Source organism: Coturnix japonica, chromosome 13 (genome assembly GCF_001577835.2).
Source record: "Coturnix japonica isolate 7356 chromosome 13, Coturnix japonica 2.1, whole genome shotgun sequence".
NCBI lineage: Eukaryota > Metazoa > Chordata > Aves > Galliformes > Phasianidae > Coturnix > Coturnix japonica.
Genome location: NC_029528.1, coordinates 3,481,837 through 3,499,456, shown reverse-complemented (window position 1 = coordinate 3,499,456; position 17,620 = coordinate 3,481,837). Strand labels below are relative to the sequence as shown.

The window sequence follows — 17,620 nt, the reverse complement described above, 5'->3', positions numbered from 1 at the left end:
CATGACAGACTACAAGAGCCTTTTAAAAAGGCTGTTTTTAGTGTAATTACAGTTACTTTTATACAGTTGCTGTCTCCCAGCATGGCCTGGGATCAATCTTCATTCAGCAATGATGAAGAGTTACATCTCGTGTCCTTGTTCAACCTCAAGAAATTAAGAAAGGAATTCTGACTCAACACTACTCTATTGGCACATTACCTTGTTAAAGAGATGCATTTACTGAAAGCACGAATCCAGCTGACAGTGGTGCTGCTACTACAGCCAACATCTGTTTCAACAAGTGCCTGAAAACAGCTAAGTGAACAACATGCTGCTTCTCACACACTGCTTCCTCCTTTCTATCTCACTCCTAGCTGTTCTGATGTCACTCTTGCCTGTAAAGAGGTTGTCTGTTATATTTTAGAGGTTGCTGTAATTTGATCAAATCCATGGAAGATGATGCTAAGGAAGTGACAGCAAGTCAATGGATGTACTGTTTCTAACTTGTTATCTGTCTGGGTCCTGGCATTAACAGCATTTCCGTGCTGAGTTCCAAAACCTGAGAGCCAGACCAAAATGTAAAACAGCTCCCACAGGGTCAATTCTTTCACCACTTCATGTCAAAACAAGTTTCATACATACATACACTTAAGAGATTTCTGCATATGATGATAGAAAGCATTAAAAGTATTATCTTATTCTCTTTCATAAAGTATTTATCACCTAACAGGAAAAAACAGCATTCAGTTATAGAACCATATAGCAACCTGTGCTGAAGAGAAGCTTCAAGACCAAATGCAAGGTTATTCTATGTCTGAACCTCAATTAACTTCTCAAGCCTAACAGAATGTTCAGGACAAGCACTTCTGTGGAACACGGCTATGATGTGAAGTACAGCAGTGTGAATAAAAGTATTTCTATTATGTAAGTACTCCACACACACACAATTCAAACCAAGTACGTAGAGTGAGCAGTACTTTAAAGTCCAAGAGTATTTGTTCCAACTGGAAAGTGACTTCTGATTTATATTTGCAAACCTTTAGTGCACTTCCTTTTTGAAGATTTTGAACTCCCATTGTGTGTAGGCCAGCTGTCATAGAATCACAGAGCTGGGCTGCAAGGAACCTCTAGAGATCAAGTCCAACCCCTTCTGATAAAGTTAATTCCCTACAGTAGGTGACTCAGCCTGTCTGTTGTTGTGAATAGGAACAACAGTATATGAAATCTAAAGATAACTGAAGGCATTGTCTTACAGATGCTGTTATCTTCAAGTTCAGTCAGACGACCTCATTCAAAGACAGTGGATCTCTTTACTTGAGCAGTAACTCCTGAGTATAAGCATTTGTGTTGACAAGACTCAATTCACAGCACAAGTTACTTTCTGAATTAAGTCATTTGTTTTCTTATTGAATTTCATATAATGCAAACATCCCAGAAGTGAGTGTTTTCATTTATCACTACAGGAACAAGTGCAGCTTATCAGAAATAAATTACTGAAAATAAATTCCTAAGACCTGAAAAAAATGCATAGGTTTCAAATGATGCTTTCATTTCTACTTTAAATCTATGTCAATACCTTCACTCCCATTTCTTCTTTCCTGGTGTGACTAATGTCTTTTTCTAACTGATGGTACTTTTTCTTACTCATTACATTGTTTTTTTTTAACCTTTTATTCCAGTACAGTTTTCCTACCTTATGAATGTAGAATCAAAGCCCTGTCTTTTCCACAGAAAAAAAGGAATACCAACAGCAACAGGAAGTAAAAGGCCATTACTTCTAATCATCACAATGAATCCCCATGTAAGCTGGCAATCTTTTCTCCCTGAAAATATAGATGTACCAGTTAGTTTCAGGGCAGAAGGTGGCTATAATTTGCACATAGGAGTATACCACACCTTTTCCTCCTCCACTCTTGTTGTTCTCATAGAAGCGTTCAAAAGGAAACCCTACAAAGTGATAGGCTTCTAAGTTGATCTACGTGATTTCAGACTCTCCTCTGCCTTCTTCATGGAAGTATCATACTTTTGAGGTGCAAACAGTTGGGCCCAGCGAACTCTCAAGCAAACCACCTATAAGGGCATCACCAATTTCCCAAGTTTCAGTAAGAGGATTTCCATTTAATAGGTTCTTCCTGAGTTACTCTAAGTTTAGCTCTGCATACAAATGTTTGCACAGAACACATTCTCCTTTGCAGACTTAGGAGGAGGTCTGCAATATATACCACTCACATAGCAGCGGAATGAAAATGTTCACATTTGCTTTAATAGCTTCCACACAATTTTACCCTGCTTCTCCTTTTTAAGCATATTTAACTTTCAGAACATGCACTAATAAAACTCTCCTACAAAAATACAAGTTTCCTCATGAAGCATGCATATGTAGAACATGCAGTCCTTCCCCCCACAAGCAACTGCTTTTCACTGGTGCACATAAGAGATGCATATGAGATGAAGAAGCAGAACAAAATATCCCCAGCCACCACTGCACTGCTCTTTCTTCTGACCCTGGCAAGAACTTGATTTTGTTGCCTCAGTCTTGAAGCTACTTGGTTTTGCTTCTGATAGGGGGGATGGTAATAGCCATCCACAGAGAGCTACGGTATCAGTTCTTGCCTGCATTTCCTTGTCTTTTAATCAAATATTAATTGGGTGCAGCCACCTCACTGCTCATAGAAAATATCTATTAGGAATGTAAAAAGTTAATCTTCTATGCCTCTAGGAGCAGCAAAATAAAGACTAATCTCCTTGTGTGAAAATAATAGTAATAATAATAGTCATTATTTACAGCTAACTCAGTTTTGCCTAGGTAAGATTGTTCCATCCTGTTAACAAGGTAGAAGAATGAATTGCAGCATTCATACTGAGAACTTTAAAGCAAATCAGATCCTGCTATGTTTAGAGCTGATAAAACTACTCCTCACCAGAGCCCATGACAGGGACATGGCAACATCTGGAATACGCATCGCTGTCTCTGTTTCATTTTCTTATCTCTGTCCTACACTGAAAAGCTACTCCTTTGTTTGAGTAAATATTATTGCCCCTCTGTAAAGCAGAGAAAAAGAATCTCCCAGAGTTAACAAGAGATAGTTTTCAAATTCTCTGTAGTCTTAGTTTTAGAATGCAGTTGTCTTATTGTTCCTTCAGTTTGAGACTCAGTCCACTTAGATATCTACCTAGAAGTCTACTATTGGAAGCCTTTTTTTTCCAAGCCATAAAGAGAAACAAAGGCCTAGCACTGTTAGATCGAACCCAAGAAACCAATTTCGACTCAACCACATCCACAACTCACACTTCACCTTCAGAAACTTTAAAATGATGCACACTCCAGTAACAAAATATAAACACAAGAAACTTTAAACTGAAACAGTTGCTGAAACTGGCTATGTAAGGAAAGTCTTAGTTCTAAGACTTGAAGTTCTTTTAGTTGTCAGTCATTCATGCACAAGAAGTCATACAACTCATTTGGGAAATAAGACTGGTTTCACTGAATGAAATGCACACATTGAGAACACTTTTTAATGGGGAATGGAACATAAGATCCATCACCCCCAATAGGGCTGTTAAGTAAACGTTAAGATTCAAAACCTAAACTATAACCTAAACAAGGCAGACTCTTGACTGAGCTTGCCAAGTCCTATTTCTGTAATTAAAAGTGCTCTCCTGGCTCCCTTTAGAAGTTTAAACAACAGTCAGTATAATTGAATATGCTTTTTTTTTTTTTTATGCCTATTGAACTTAGAATTCCCTTATCAAGATAACAGTGCTTCCTTAGAATTTGCCTCGGGCATTTCTGCAAGGTCAAAAAGACATAATACACCAATAGGGATAAACCCAGTTTGAATTGCTCCATCCATTCATGCTCTAATAGCTTTGTAACCCCGGAAGCAACAAATCAAAACTAGTATGTTTGGGGATCTAACACTCAGCATTTTAGAAAACACAGAAAGAGGGCATGGTCAGAAAGCAACCTGAAATGGTGTTGCACCATCATCACTTTGTCTCAGCTACCATGCTGCTAGTGCCTGCAACAAACAGGAGTCATGCACTTGTTCTGGAAGATAGAGCCACTTATTGCAATTATGAATTCACACATGCCAAGAGTTGCCACCTTGGTGCACAATGTTACCTTTTTGATGAATACACTGCAAAAGAGAAAAATTTCCTCCCTTGCCAGCACCATCTGAAGAATTGAAACTGCTTGTTTCTTCTGTGAAGTCCTTTATTAGTGGAGGGGTTTTAGAAGCTTTAGTTGGTATCAAATGAAGCTGTACTTGATGGGAACTCTAATGCTACAGAACTTTTGAAAGAGGTACCTAGAAACCTCTTTTCAACAGACAAGACTTTGTGTCTTAAATAACTGCTGCCACAGAGGCGCCACTAAGAATTAGTTATCAGTCTTTCTTTGTTGAAATTACAGCCTCATTCATTTTAAGGCATTAGATAAGAGGACATGTCTGCTCCAAAAGGGCAGCTATCCTTGGTGCAGGTTACAGCTCAACCTTTGCCACTGGGTAGCTCAGTTGGAAATCAGCGGCTTGCATAGAAGCATATTGTAAAGCTGGGACAGTGCTGTGAATAATGAAGCATATCAAGTGTTTCGATAAACCAAAGGAACCTAAAGGGATTTCAAAAAGAAAGAGAGGAGACGTTAAGGCTTGTCTTACTGTCTGAAATCTTCCATTAGTACCCTCACAGAGACCTGTTCCCTGCATCTCAGACAACTGACTTAAAATCCCATATGAGAAAATAAAGAACAATTCTGCCATCTCTTCAAACATTTGGCTTCATGAAGGAAAGCTCATATTCTTGGTGGGGTTTTGTTTTTTGCCACTAAAGATTACTCAAGTGTATTTTCTGCTAGCATTTGTTATTTTATTAATGTCTCTGTAATACCAGTCACCATTACAAAAGGAATTCCACTTATTTTTGTTATAATGCTATTAGTAGTCTTGATTTTCAACCTCACAGCAGAGATGGTTTTGAAGGAGCCTAGGGAGGAGGAAGGAATACAACTCAGACACTGCAGTCAATTGTTACCTCTGAGCACATACACTTAGTTTGCTTTTCTTTGATGCTGCTGCCAGTTTTATTCACAGGCATACAAAAAAAAAAAGTCACGACATTTAGAATTACAGTACGCTGGAAATTAAATGTTCCTTTACATTTTTAATTTCTGAAAGTGATTTATTATGGAATAATATTTGAATACGATTGAATGAATGTGTGAAGATTAACGTGAACTGCCTTCAAATTGGAAGTTTGGAAGCACATATATTTAACCTCGTTGTATAATAGGCATTAAAAAGTTTATGCAGTAGCTCTAAGAATTGCATTTCCATTTTGCTGGAAGCATTTGCACTGTAATTCTCCTTAGTGTTCTGACACTGACATATCTGTATGGGGCACGAGGTTTAGCTCTCTATCATTTTCTACTTCAGATTATTCTGTATTTGAATGGACTGAACTAAATAAGGAGTAGAAACAAAGTCCTAATTGTTGACTTCTTTTTTAAATAAATCTTTATATAAGACACCCATCTGCTGAATTTTATACAAATTCAGCAATATTGATACAGAGTACTCTAAGAGGAAAGGAGAAATTCGGGGTTAAGTCTAGAGAAAGCACTACAACACCAAGTGACCTAAATACTACCAGGAGCTCCAGACTGGAGGCCTGAGGAAGGGGACATCACTCCAGTGCTGCTGGGACCAAAGTGGCTGCAGGTGACTGAGATGCTCTGCCATCAAATGCATTCCACCTCTCTCACATCACCTCAGGTACCACTCAGGGCCTGCTTCTCCAAAGCCAGGTGACACTACTTGCTGAACAAAATCATACTAAACCCCATTTTGTAGACAACTTGTCCCACTGACAATCAGAACTCACAATTCTTATATAACCCTGAGGAAGACGGGCTGCCAACAGCCTGCAAGGGGCAGACATCATATAAACTCCTTCAATCCAACCTGCAGTTAAGAGCCCCCACCTGCATCACGGCTCTGTGCCCCTAGTCTGCATCAGGCTGTTGAGGGCCAAATTCTAGCAAAGGTAGGATTTCAGCACCCAGCCCAGGTATACAGGCACATGCGCATGTGCACACACTCCCACACCTGTACAATTGGCCTTGCCTATGAAAATATAACCAAACTCATGAGCAGCTCCTTTGCGCACTTGATGCAGGAGATAACTAGTGTATTGTTTTGACCGTTTCCACACACATCTGATAGGGATTTCCCTTACTTACCAGGTGACTGTGATCCTCCAAGCATTCCCTCCATGCCATGCCGAAGTGGCAGAAATGAAGCATTTAATATCCTTGGCCCTACTGCTATCACCAGGGCAATGGCACAAGTACCGTTAGCCCAAGAGGGACCTCTTGAAAACGCCTTCAGGAAAGTTGCTCCACAGATCACCCAATCCATTAAATTAATGCTTTGTTGGACGGAGTTAGAGTTTTTGAGTCAAGCAAAACAAAAGCCTGGGTTTTAGAATATATATACCCTGTCAAATTGCATTTATCAAGATAAGGGTTATTAGAATCTTTTCTCTTGTGTGAATGAAATTGTAAGCTTAAAATGTCACTGAAGATTTATTAATCTGATACTCTTTCTGATAAGAGCAACGAAGAGGGCATACTGGGAGAAGAAAAGTATGTTTTTGACAGACTGCAAGGAGGAGAAAATATGTATAAGGCAATTTATCAGTGCGTATTCTGTAACCAAAGATTCAAGTCACATAAAGCAATATTATTTATATATTGATTTCAGAACCTTGCCATCTAAAATACTTCATTTAAGTCTCAAAGCTAGGCAAACAGGAGTGTGATTTTCAAGAAATGAAGCAAACCTGAATTTTCTAGATCTAGGCTGCAGAATCACTGCAAATGCTCCAAAAACCAACTCCTTTTCCCTTCTAAATTGCCTTTCCCATAACAGGTTGGAACTCCCAGACAAAACCTGGCTGTGGTACTGCTGCTACAGTTGGGCTTTCAATGCTTCTCATTTGCAAGAGCTAATACCCTTTGGATGAGGTCACCCCAAGACAGCTCGCGCTTACTTCCCTAGGGAAGTCAATTAGCTCACTGAGTTTACAGACCTAAACACAGAGCTCAGTGGAGAGCTGGCAGACAAAATATTTGTGCTGAGATACCAGCCTTCAGTTCTATGTAACATCATTAGCAGTGCGCTTGTTGAGGCAACATATAAATGTATTTATCTCTTATATAAAACCAGATAAACATAGCATGCAACTTCTAATAGTTACATCAACAACAATAAGGCTAATAATGATATTACGGGTCCCCATGTTATCAACAAGAGTGAACATACACCCATGCAGCCTAAAATGACATCTTGAATAACAACACAGGCTACTAAAAAATGTATCTATATTTACTTACACACAAAGCAATAAGCATCAAGTAGTTTTATTTTTGTCTTCTATGACTCAGAATTTCATTCAAAATATTTCCACACAATAAATGAAAACAGTGAGCCAGAACTCAGTTTTCCTATGAGACCCTCTCAGGTAGGTGTCAGTTTGGCAGAAGCTGATTGAAAGCATTACATGCTTACAAAAAAGGTTCGTTGTATTTTTACTTTCCCTCATAAAGTCTCCCATGTGAAACGTACCAGTTATAAAGTAACCATATTTTGTTTTCCCTGAGAACATAACAGGAAACAGCTTACCTGCTGTCAGTTCATCACCAGCTCAACTCACCTGTCTTTTCTGTCTTGTGCTTTGGACTATCAGGCCCTGGGAGGCACGGGCAGGGCCCTTCGCACCGAGCTGTGATGGTTTTGCCAGAAGTACATGCATGAAACTCCAACTTGCACTGAAATCATAAAAAAAAAAAAGCAAGAATATGTTTTGAATTAGGACAAGATATAAAAGCAGCAGCTGTGGATTAAATGAGAAATTGGATCCAGCCATAACAGCATTGGACAGATTGCAAAACTTCAATCCCTATTGAAAAATGCCATTGTTTTTATTACCACAGATAGCAACAATAATAGCTACTTCCTATGCAGCCTTTTGCATGACATTTCTAAATGTGCATCATAAAGTGTTATTATTCCCTGTTTAAGTGTATGGAATCCGCAGCACAGCAGCTTGAAACAACTCCTTCCAGGTCACTGAGAGATCAATGGCAAGGATGGGAAAGAAATGCAAACCTTCAGAACCCCAGCTGCTTCCTATACTGCATCACTGTGATTCAGGTACGAGCTCTTCAAAGGGGTTCTTTCATCACCTGCACATTGCTTGGTACTAATACCAAATTTCTGTTTGGTCTTTTGGGATCTAGAAACACCCAATTTTTGCTGAGAGCAGCAGGCCAGGCCTAGAAGCACCCATGTTAAGACACCAATCCTTGCAACAGTGAACTGAAAGAAAGCAGCTTGAATTCAAAGCAAATGCTTCATTGAGAGATGCAGATACTGAGGATGAGACTGGTCCTTCCACGTCTGCTGCTCTCAATGAGGATGAAATTTTAAGTGACTCCAACCAATAATTACAAACTGCTGTAACTATTTACAGCACCATCCCTAGAATTAACTGTTCAGTACACAGTGAACTCCAGAAATACAGGAAAACTAAAATAACCAAAGACTGAAAATTGAACTAGAATCACAGAAGAAAAAATCTCCAAGATCATCAGGCCCAACAGTCAGACTACTGCCACCACAGAGGAGTGCAACACGGTTCCCTGTAATTGCATATAATTGCTTGTTCCTCTCCCTTTCCTAAAACCTCAGCAGATGGGATTTGCAGCACTGCATCCAGACCATTCAGGACAGCAGGACACGTGCAGTATTGGACAAATGAGACAATTCAAGAGAATTAATATTGCAGAAGCATGCTAGTTAAAAAGCCCTGATTTATAGCACTCTGGCTATTCACAGCCTTTGCTGTTTGCATTACGCACGTTTGAGTGCTGACTTTCCTCTAAGAGCTCTGTGCCTGTGTAGCTGCCCTCTTTGCAGTTACTGCCTCAAGGATACTTTCCCCAGCCTGAGCCCAGCAGCACGATCGCTGGAGACCAGACTAATGTACTAATAAAGCAGAGAACAAGAGGACAGCACACAGAAGCAGAAACGTGCCAAGCATTCTCTTTGGCTCGATACCTACTGAACTCAATTCAATCCCATTTTCTTTTTTTTTCCCCCCTTCTTCAAGTACTGATTTTAACACAACAGAGCCTGAGGGCTTTTAATAGAGGAGGGAGCAGTGCCTGCAGCCCTGAGGCTGCACTGCTCCCTGCAGAGACTGCCTCCTGCCAGGGGAAATTGGGAATGCTGGGCTCCAAAATCCTTTGATAAGTCCGAGTTTTATTACGGATTAATTCTTTTCCATTGAAAATTAGATCAGCATGCTCGCACAGTGTGACACCGTGTGTTTTGAGATGTAAAGCTTCTTAAAGGGCCGAGGGACACATCCCACAGGACCACGGCATTACTCTATGAGGTTGCAGTGGGCAACCAGAGCTCTAACAGCAAGAGCCACTGAACAGAATCACAGCATCATCTGCTGTTATTCTGGTACAGTGGAAGCCAAGAGAAGAGAACAGGATGTTGTTACAAGATAAATGCCTCCTGCTTCGAAAATACTGCAAATGTCTTGGCTTTGGCTCTGTTTATTTTTGTTAAAAGGGGCTCATCTTTGCCCAGGCTTTAATCTAGCAGCAGGAGCCCATTATCCTCTGCCTACATCCTATTCTGTTGACATTATCTCCCAGCCATTCTGAACTTCAATGCACCCTGTTGGCTGCATGCTCTGTGTGATGTTCTGCCCTTCCAATTTAGGAAGAGCACAGACACAAACATGGGCAAGCTTAGCTTGCACTTTACTTATATTCCTAGCAGTTCCTGCAAGAAATAAGTACTTACTTTTCATCTGTCTGCTCCATAAGCACATTTGCTTAATCTATGCTGTTTGCTCAGCACACACACCAGAAAGCAGATCAGAAGGAAAAGAGACCAGGAGAAAGGAGAATGTTCTGCATGCACAGTTCTGAAGATGACAACTTCTTCTGCAGCTCATTCTGATAGTCATTGTGTTATTGAGAACACAGCCATAAATCTTCCTGCAGCTGGAGTTGATGATTTAATCCCTTACAGAACATCAATTAGTTACATATTTTATTATGCATAATAAATGTAAATTATGTATCTAAGCACTTGCAATTATACTTTAAACACCACCTTTAAGATGCTAAGGCCTATTGCAAGCTCATTAGCATATATAGTCAAGAAAAAAAGAGCTTTGTACACAGAAACAGCAAGGCAGGTTTTTCCTCATCCTTACAACTGATAAAAAACAGCTACCAAAATACTCAAAGACAACCTCCAAACATCAACAAACCAAAGGAAACCCCAGCCCTCTCTGATTACAAAAGGCAAGCTTCCTGATCTGAATGTGCAGGATAAGTACAAGACCTTGAGCTTGAAGATCACAATGGTGCATCCACATGGGTATGTTGTTTTGCCTATGTTTAACCACACTGCGTTTCCACCTAATTGGAATGCTCATTTGTGTATGTCTTGATGGAACTGGTCTGGTAGGCCAGTGCTGGGGAAAGAAGATGGAAGAACTCTATAGTTTTAGTATATTAGAATTGCTATCCAACACAGAATCACCTTACATAGCTTCTTCTCCTTTCCCAAAGGAAAACATGGAAAAACCATACTTTTCACATTTATTGAAATAACCCATGCCAGAACAACTCACATGAATAGCTTCACAGTGGTTAGGCAATGTCATTAAATCCAGAGTTAGTGATACTCAGAGGGAAAATGGCCACAGAAAATATCATATGGAGCATCAATGAAGTTTCCAGATTACTCTAAAGCAAGATCTACAGTGCAGGAGAATCCCAGCTTTCCTCAAAGCACAGAAACCACACTTCTAATAACAATATGCCCTCATTCTTCTCACAACCCTCCTCTCTCTTTCACACACACACACAAAATACAAGGTATAGGACAGGACACCGACATGCAACCCAATCCATCATCAACCTCAAAGCCAAACAGACACTACAAGCTTTGCAAACATATACACGAAGCTCCCTGCAGTGATCCTACACATGAATCATTAGGAGCAGTCCCACAGCTCATCCCTCCCATTCCAAGGATCCAGCCTGATGTGATATAAATGATCCGACCTGAATCTCTGCTAAGCGTGCCAAGCTTTACGTTTCTCTGCCACCTCCCCAGTGTTTGAACTGCATTTGTTTACTATGAACCCCAAGGCCCACATAAACATCTCTAAACTATTTTACTGCAAATGGAAAAGCAGATCTGTTATTTGTTGCTAAACACATATGGATATCAATAAAATATATGAGGGGAGAAACAGTTGAACATATTCATGGAAAATTCATAAATTAATTTATTCAACTAAGATGTGGGAAATTATTGCAGAGAGTGTTTTGGCTGAAGTGTTCCCTTGAGAGCTGACTACTCATATAATGATTCCCTCTTTATTGTCAGTGAATCTACAGCAATGTGTTTTGCATAAGCATTCACATCTGAGGGAGAAAGAAAATAGCTACATAAAATTTATTCCCAGCTATTTTATTCTTGTCTGTCAGTCTCCATCCTGTGGTCCCCGCTGGAGGAGAATCTGGGTATTTCTTTATGATGCAATAAAACAACATATCTGCCTCTCTTTATGCTGGCTTTTAAGCTTTGGCAGCCAGGTTTGGATCTAACCTGCACATAAGTGATATTGCCAAATAAGTTTCTGTGGTCTCTTACACAGGGGTGTATATTTGACTACTGAACATCTGCACGGACAGTTTAGTGCCATCATCAGACCACATTAGTACCTTGAAGAGCTTTGCTTCATGACATAAGGAACTTGGCTATTTGATAAAAATGCAGCAGCAGAGGGGTGAAGCAGGGGACAGCAGAGCTGAGGCAGGCAGGCAGCTGCTGGCCACAGGGAGCTGGCATGGAACAGCACAAGAAACCATGCCTAGCACTGAGCAGTGTGCCCCCCCCATGGCCTGTTGTGGGGCCAGGATGAAGACTGACAGCTCCCTCTGTAATGATAGAGCTCTACATTTCATCACTGTGATTTTAATTACAGTGCACTCAGGGTAAACACAGTCTGACTGTAAGTCTGAGGGCACTGTTTAGCACGCATATAGATGCAGCTGCAAGTTCCAGGGTCACTCCCTGATCTATCACTATCACTCTGGGATATATTGCATGGCTAAGGCTGCTACCGGTTGTAGGAACACAGAAGTGAGAAGCAGAGTGCTTTGCTCAGCTCAGCACCATAACTACCACAGAGGAGGCTGAGAGACCACACTGTGCTGCTCAGCAGAGAACCTGAGATTCTGATTTGATCATAACATAAAAAAGTTATAACAAAACCCACCACTTCCAATTTCTTGTAGTTATGCTGATAAAGGAGAAAAATGTTAACTTCCAAACTTATATTGCTTCTGTCATTAACTGAAGTGTGAATTAAAAAAGGAGAGAAGAGATAGAAGCATATTTTCTTTGCTGCAAGCAACCAGCAGACAATATACATAATGGAGATAAACTCCTGCGCTGTCTCTTTCTCTAAAGACAGACAAGATTGGAATAGGAGGTTAAATTTTATAGGATACTAATTAAAATGTATGTTAAAACCTGAAATATTACATCTTCTGAACAGCAGCAGCTCTAAAACCATATTGCTGAGCAGAGCTCTTGCTTGGAAGGCTTTGCAGCTTCATACATTTCCACAGGGAATTATTTCCATGCTGTGTTTGTTTTACGGTGCATCTTTTGTTCACTCACAATACAACTCTGCCAAACTTCACATACAAAAGCTCATCATTTTCTACCTTATCTTTCACCTGCCACCAGCAGAAGCTAAAGCTTCCTGAAATTACAGCATATGTATTTTTTAATCTAGATTTTCTTTATATCTGTAGGTTTTCTTACCTATCTTTCTTAGCATGTAATTAGAATCCATTGGAATTTAGACATCTATTTGAGAGGGGCTGTTTGTTTACATGCTTTAGAGCAGTGCTTGCCATTGCTTCCTTAGCTAGGGCTCTTATCGCTATTTTCTTCATAAGCCTCTGCTTCTCATTCCCATCATGAGGAAAGAATTACTGTATTTGGAGCACCTCAGTCCAAGAGACTTATTTTACAAAAAAAGAACCAAAATAATTTGGGATAATAACAAGCTCAGTATATTGTCTTCACCTGCTAAGAGGAGACACGCCATATGATACACAGCCATTGCATCCTGCTGAACATATGCAGTTAATGGGAATCCTGCACACTTTCAAGCTCTGTGAAGCCTGGAATCACCAAACCAGCTGCCTAGCTGGGCAACGGGAAGGCAGCAAAGTCAGTTTACAAACCTGAATGGATGTGGCTAACACCAGCATCCTCACACACCTCTCCAATTCATGACTCTGTGGTCCCATAGCACTTCTCCCCCCAGTTGCTGGAAGAGTAAACTCACTGCTGCATGCACTCTGTTCCAGCATGGAGCCATCTGGTGTTACTGTCATAAAAGGAAGGATGGAAAAACCCCAATCATTTGTTTTCTGTTACAAGATACACCAGGCTAACATACAGCCATTTGCCTTTGCAATAAAAGCCATACAAAGATATCCTAAAAACTGTTATCTTCAGGAGGAGCTCTGTGCTCCTTATGAGAGCACATAGTGGTTGCTATTAACCAGAGTTAAACATACATGCCAGTGGTGGAATAAACTCTAACACAAACAACCTATCATGTAAATATACACTGAGCCATTTTTAAAACATACACGGCTTTAAACCTTGAAGGAGCTGTTGCAGCTCACTGGCTCAGAAATCCTCATTTCTGCAAGAAACGACACGAAGAACCTCATTGTATCTCAGGTAAACTGCAAATATTTGAGAAGGTTTCTCATTGCACTTGCTGACAGGTTGGTGATTCATAGCCTGCTGGTACAAGAGAACAGGCTCCAGGTGTAGGATCAGGAAGAAAGAGGCCAAGGTTTCCACATCTAGACATTAACCAGGCTGAGCAAATTGATGCAGCTGAATGCAGTAAAGCCAAAAGGTCACACGAAGCAAAGTTTGGAGGACCACAAATTGCTCCACACTCCACAGCCCTGCAGATCTAAGGAGGGAAAGATGCAGAACTTTGCCCTCAGGGTGAAATTAACCACAGAGCAGAAGGAAAGTGAGACCTGGGCAACCTTTAAATACCACTCTAAGTCAGGAGGTCACATCAATCGTGCTGCCAACTGCAGGTGCTCTAAGCACAGGGCTCAGTCCCTAAAATCATGCTTGTCAATTTTAAGACTATAAAAATATAACATTGACAGTCAGCTATTTTTTTGTCAAGTTCCAGCCATAGGCAATCAGTAAGTTCCAAGTTTTCACTTCCTACAACATTAAACGTAAGCAACTGACTACCAACTCCTGAGCAACCAGACGACAGAAGGGTCATCTTCCAGGAGGAGACATTTTTCCCCAGCTAGGGCTTCAGAAAACAGTTGAGTTGCAAGAGGCAGCTCTCATGTAATTATATATGGCATTAATTTCATATTTCGTGGTTTCCCACTATAATTAGAAATGGCTTAAACTTGAATCAGCAGAAGAGCAGAAGGCACCTCCTGGTTTTCATCGATTAAAGTCAAGGATTTGTTTTAGAATGCAATGAGCCTGACTGCCAACGCACACAGGGTCAGTGCAGGGTGAGCTCTGCACCTGAGAGGAGTTCATGCTCTTCTTCCTTGCTTTCAAATCAGCGCACAAGAGATCCTTAAAAGAGAATCGTGACTGCTCGGAGAACTTTCAGTGTGAAGAACTCCCATGCAGAGGCAAACTACAGTCTATCCCTGAACCGCCATCAACACGTTTCTAAAGGACAATTTGGCTGACCTTCCATACTTGTAATTGGACTCCCAGTAGCCAAAAGCTTTGAATTTATATCTTATTCTGCTGGCTAAAACTAACCTAGGGAAAAACTACAGACTCTGGCAACACATTTCCCAAGTTGATACATGAAGACTCAGACATTTCAGTGTTTGAATGGCAGGGCTGGAAACCAAGGAAATTACGTACAATTCCAAAGCGCCCTTACAGACAGAAAACAATCAGCTAATTTGGTGACTTCCAGACAGATCACAAAGGACAAAATTCTGTTCTGATACAAAACAAATTGCCCTGAGAAACAGCTAGCAAATCAGATCAATGTGAACTAAGAATGTTAAAAATGCAGTAAATTGCATCAGCTAGATAGGGTGTGTAAGGTCACAGCACTGGATAGAGGACATTCAAAGGACCATTTATTACTATAAAGCAACAACAAATGATTGCTTTTTTGTGAACAAAATAAAATAGTTCTGCACGCCAAAATCTAGCATGTCATTTCAAAATCAACTTTGTTTTTGCATGGAATTTAGATGCCAGATCTGGAATAATGGAGGTTGAAGTAGGGAAAGCTCAGTTGGCTTGTGATGCTGAAAGAACTTCATGTCCTTATTGGAGCTTCAGGGGACAAGTAGCTCTGGGAAGGGAAGCAGAAGAGTAAATTCATAAGTGGAAAGATTCATACAATGCTGATTTTTGACTTTTCCCTCATTAGTTGAAGAGGTTTGCCCAAGTCAAAAGGCAGATGAAGACAAAGCACTTCTGTCACAATGAACAGCTAAGTCAAAAGAAAAATACTTGTTTCCCCTTACCCCTGAGACACATACCAGCCTGGGCTAAACTTGCTGATTACTCCACCTCTCCTCTCACCCTTCCTCCTGGTTGCTATCATGCAGCAACAACTGTAAGCTATGCATGCACTTTCTTTCCCCTTCTCTCAGCTAAGTCACCTTCTTAGACTGAAATCCAGACACTTCTGGTGGTTCTTCAGTTGAGTATTAAGTACCAGGGTCACACCTGCTCTCTGAACACCCTCAGGAACTGAAGTGCTTTGGAGATGTTGCAGACATCCGGCCCCAAGAAGCACCTCTGCACCTGAGCTTCTCTCTGCAGCAGCCCCAGTGGCTCAGGATCTCCACAGGATGCTTTACTGCACACACAGTCATTCTGTACAACTGAATGTAATGGAAATGTAGGCAGTGCTGTTGGCTAACAAATGTATCTTACAGTCCATATTCTATATTCACATATAGAAGTACTCTGTCTTCTCTTCCTGCAGGATGTCCATGACAACTCACTAATGATTGGCACTTGCTAGCTGAGCACAGCAGTTTTTTGGTTTATTGCTTTCCAGTATACCAGTCTGTGACATCCTAAGGCGTGGACTTCAAAGTCACTTTTCTACTGCATTTGTTCTCTTATTTCTCTCTATATTTTATATTACTTTTCTCTTTGTGAAATGATTCTCTATTCTAACTCTTCACAATTACGAGCTGAGAGTTCACAGCTAATAGCGTTATTCAAAGAGGAAAGAAGCTGCTTATTTTTCTTAATAGACCAAAGCCATCTTAGTTTAAACAAAGAAAATCACAGGAAAACAATTGAGATTTGGACCAATCGATGCTGCTTGAAGTATACTTGCCACATAATTGAGATGCATTCTCATTCTGCAGCCATTTACTGATCACATGAGAATGATGATTTGTCATTTTTAGTTGCTTCAAATTACTAAAGGCAATTTAATTTCTCTTATGGAGACAACGCATCAGATAACACTAACATAATCAAAAGGTAATGATCTGCAGCTCTACACACATACGGATACTCCAGTTACCAGTTAAACAACTGCCTACATATGACAGAAGGAAAGCGATGCAAGACATACAGACCCCCCCACACAGGGCATCCCAACTCAGTAACATTCTTAAACAGAACAGTTTAGCCATGCAACTCCATCAAACCAGATTTCAGATAAGGCAATGCTTCACATAGTCACTCTCACATCCACCCGTCTGTACCTGGGCAGAAGCAGCAGCATCAGGTAGCCAGTAAAGCATGGGCATGTTCCTTAAGGCTTTTACTCAATTTGCATGCTGGCAATATTTTATTATCTCTAAAAATCTCATAGACAACTCTCCCCATCAGTTAGTTAATGCAGTCACATCATGCAGCTTAAAGCAAGGAGTTAAGTGGTGGCATTGGGTTGGAGTCCCATAGCCTCAAATACATTGCTAAATACACTTTAAGATATGTGATGCATTTGATGGGGATATTCTGAGTAATAGGTACACATGGGCTGATAATAGTTCAGAAGTACCTTTTCACCTTCCCTCTGAAGTACTTCTACAGATAAGTCAAAGAAAACTGCACCAGCTCTGGCTCCTAAAGCACTAGTGAATCAGTCTTGAGCCTTCACAGCATGCATGCTCAGCTCTCACATGATGTACCATTGTCTTCTAATCAAACACTGTCTTTACATGCAAGAAGTGAAGGTCAACCTAGGTTTTTTTCTGATCAGAAGTTACATCACTAATAATAAATTTTAACAGACCAAAACTTCTCCAGAGGAGTTATTACACTGCTTAAAAGTTAAATCTATCAGGTTTAATCTATCAGGTTCAGAAGTTCACAGTAAACTCATTCAGGTTTCAACAACCGTGATATGACCCTTGCAGCATCCATGCCTTGTTACTGGATGTACAAAATGTATGATATTTTGTAAAATGGAGCAAATCTGCATTCTGCAGTGCCGCTTCTGCCTG

General features: G+C 40.4%; 1 protein-coding gene across 2 annotated transcripts in view; it reads right to left on the bottom strand.

Annotated features, from left to right (window-relative positions):
- SPOCK1 (SPARC (osteonectin), cwcv and kazal like domains proteoglycan 1) overlaps positions 1 to 17,620 on the bottom strand; it is a 255,659-nt gene that overhangs the window by 49,761 nt on the left and 188,278 nt on the right. For both annotated transcript variants that reach the window (XM_015875878.2, XM_015875879.2), the window contains one exon: positions 7,699 to 7,813. In XM_015875878.2, the coding sequence (XP_015731364.1) occupies positions 7,699 to 7,813 (115 nt within the window). The remainder of the gene's footprint in view (positions 1 to 7,698; positions 7,814 to 17,620) is intronic.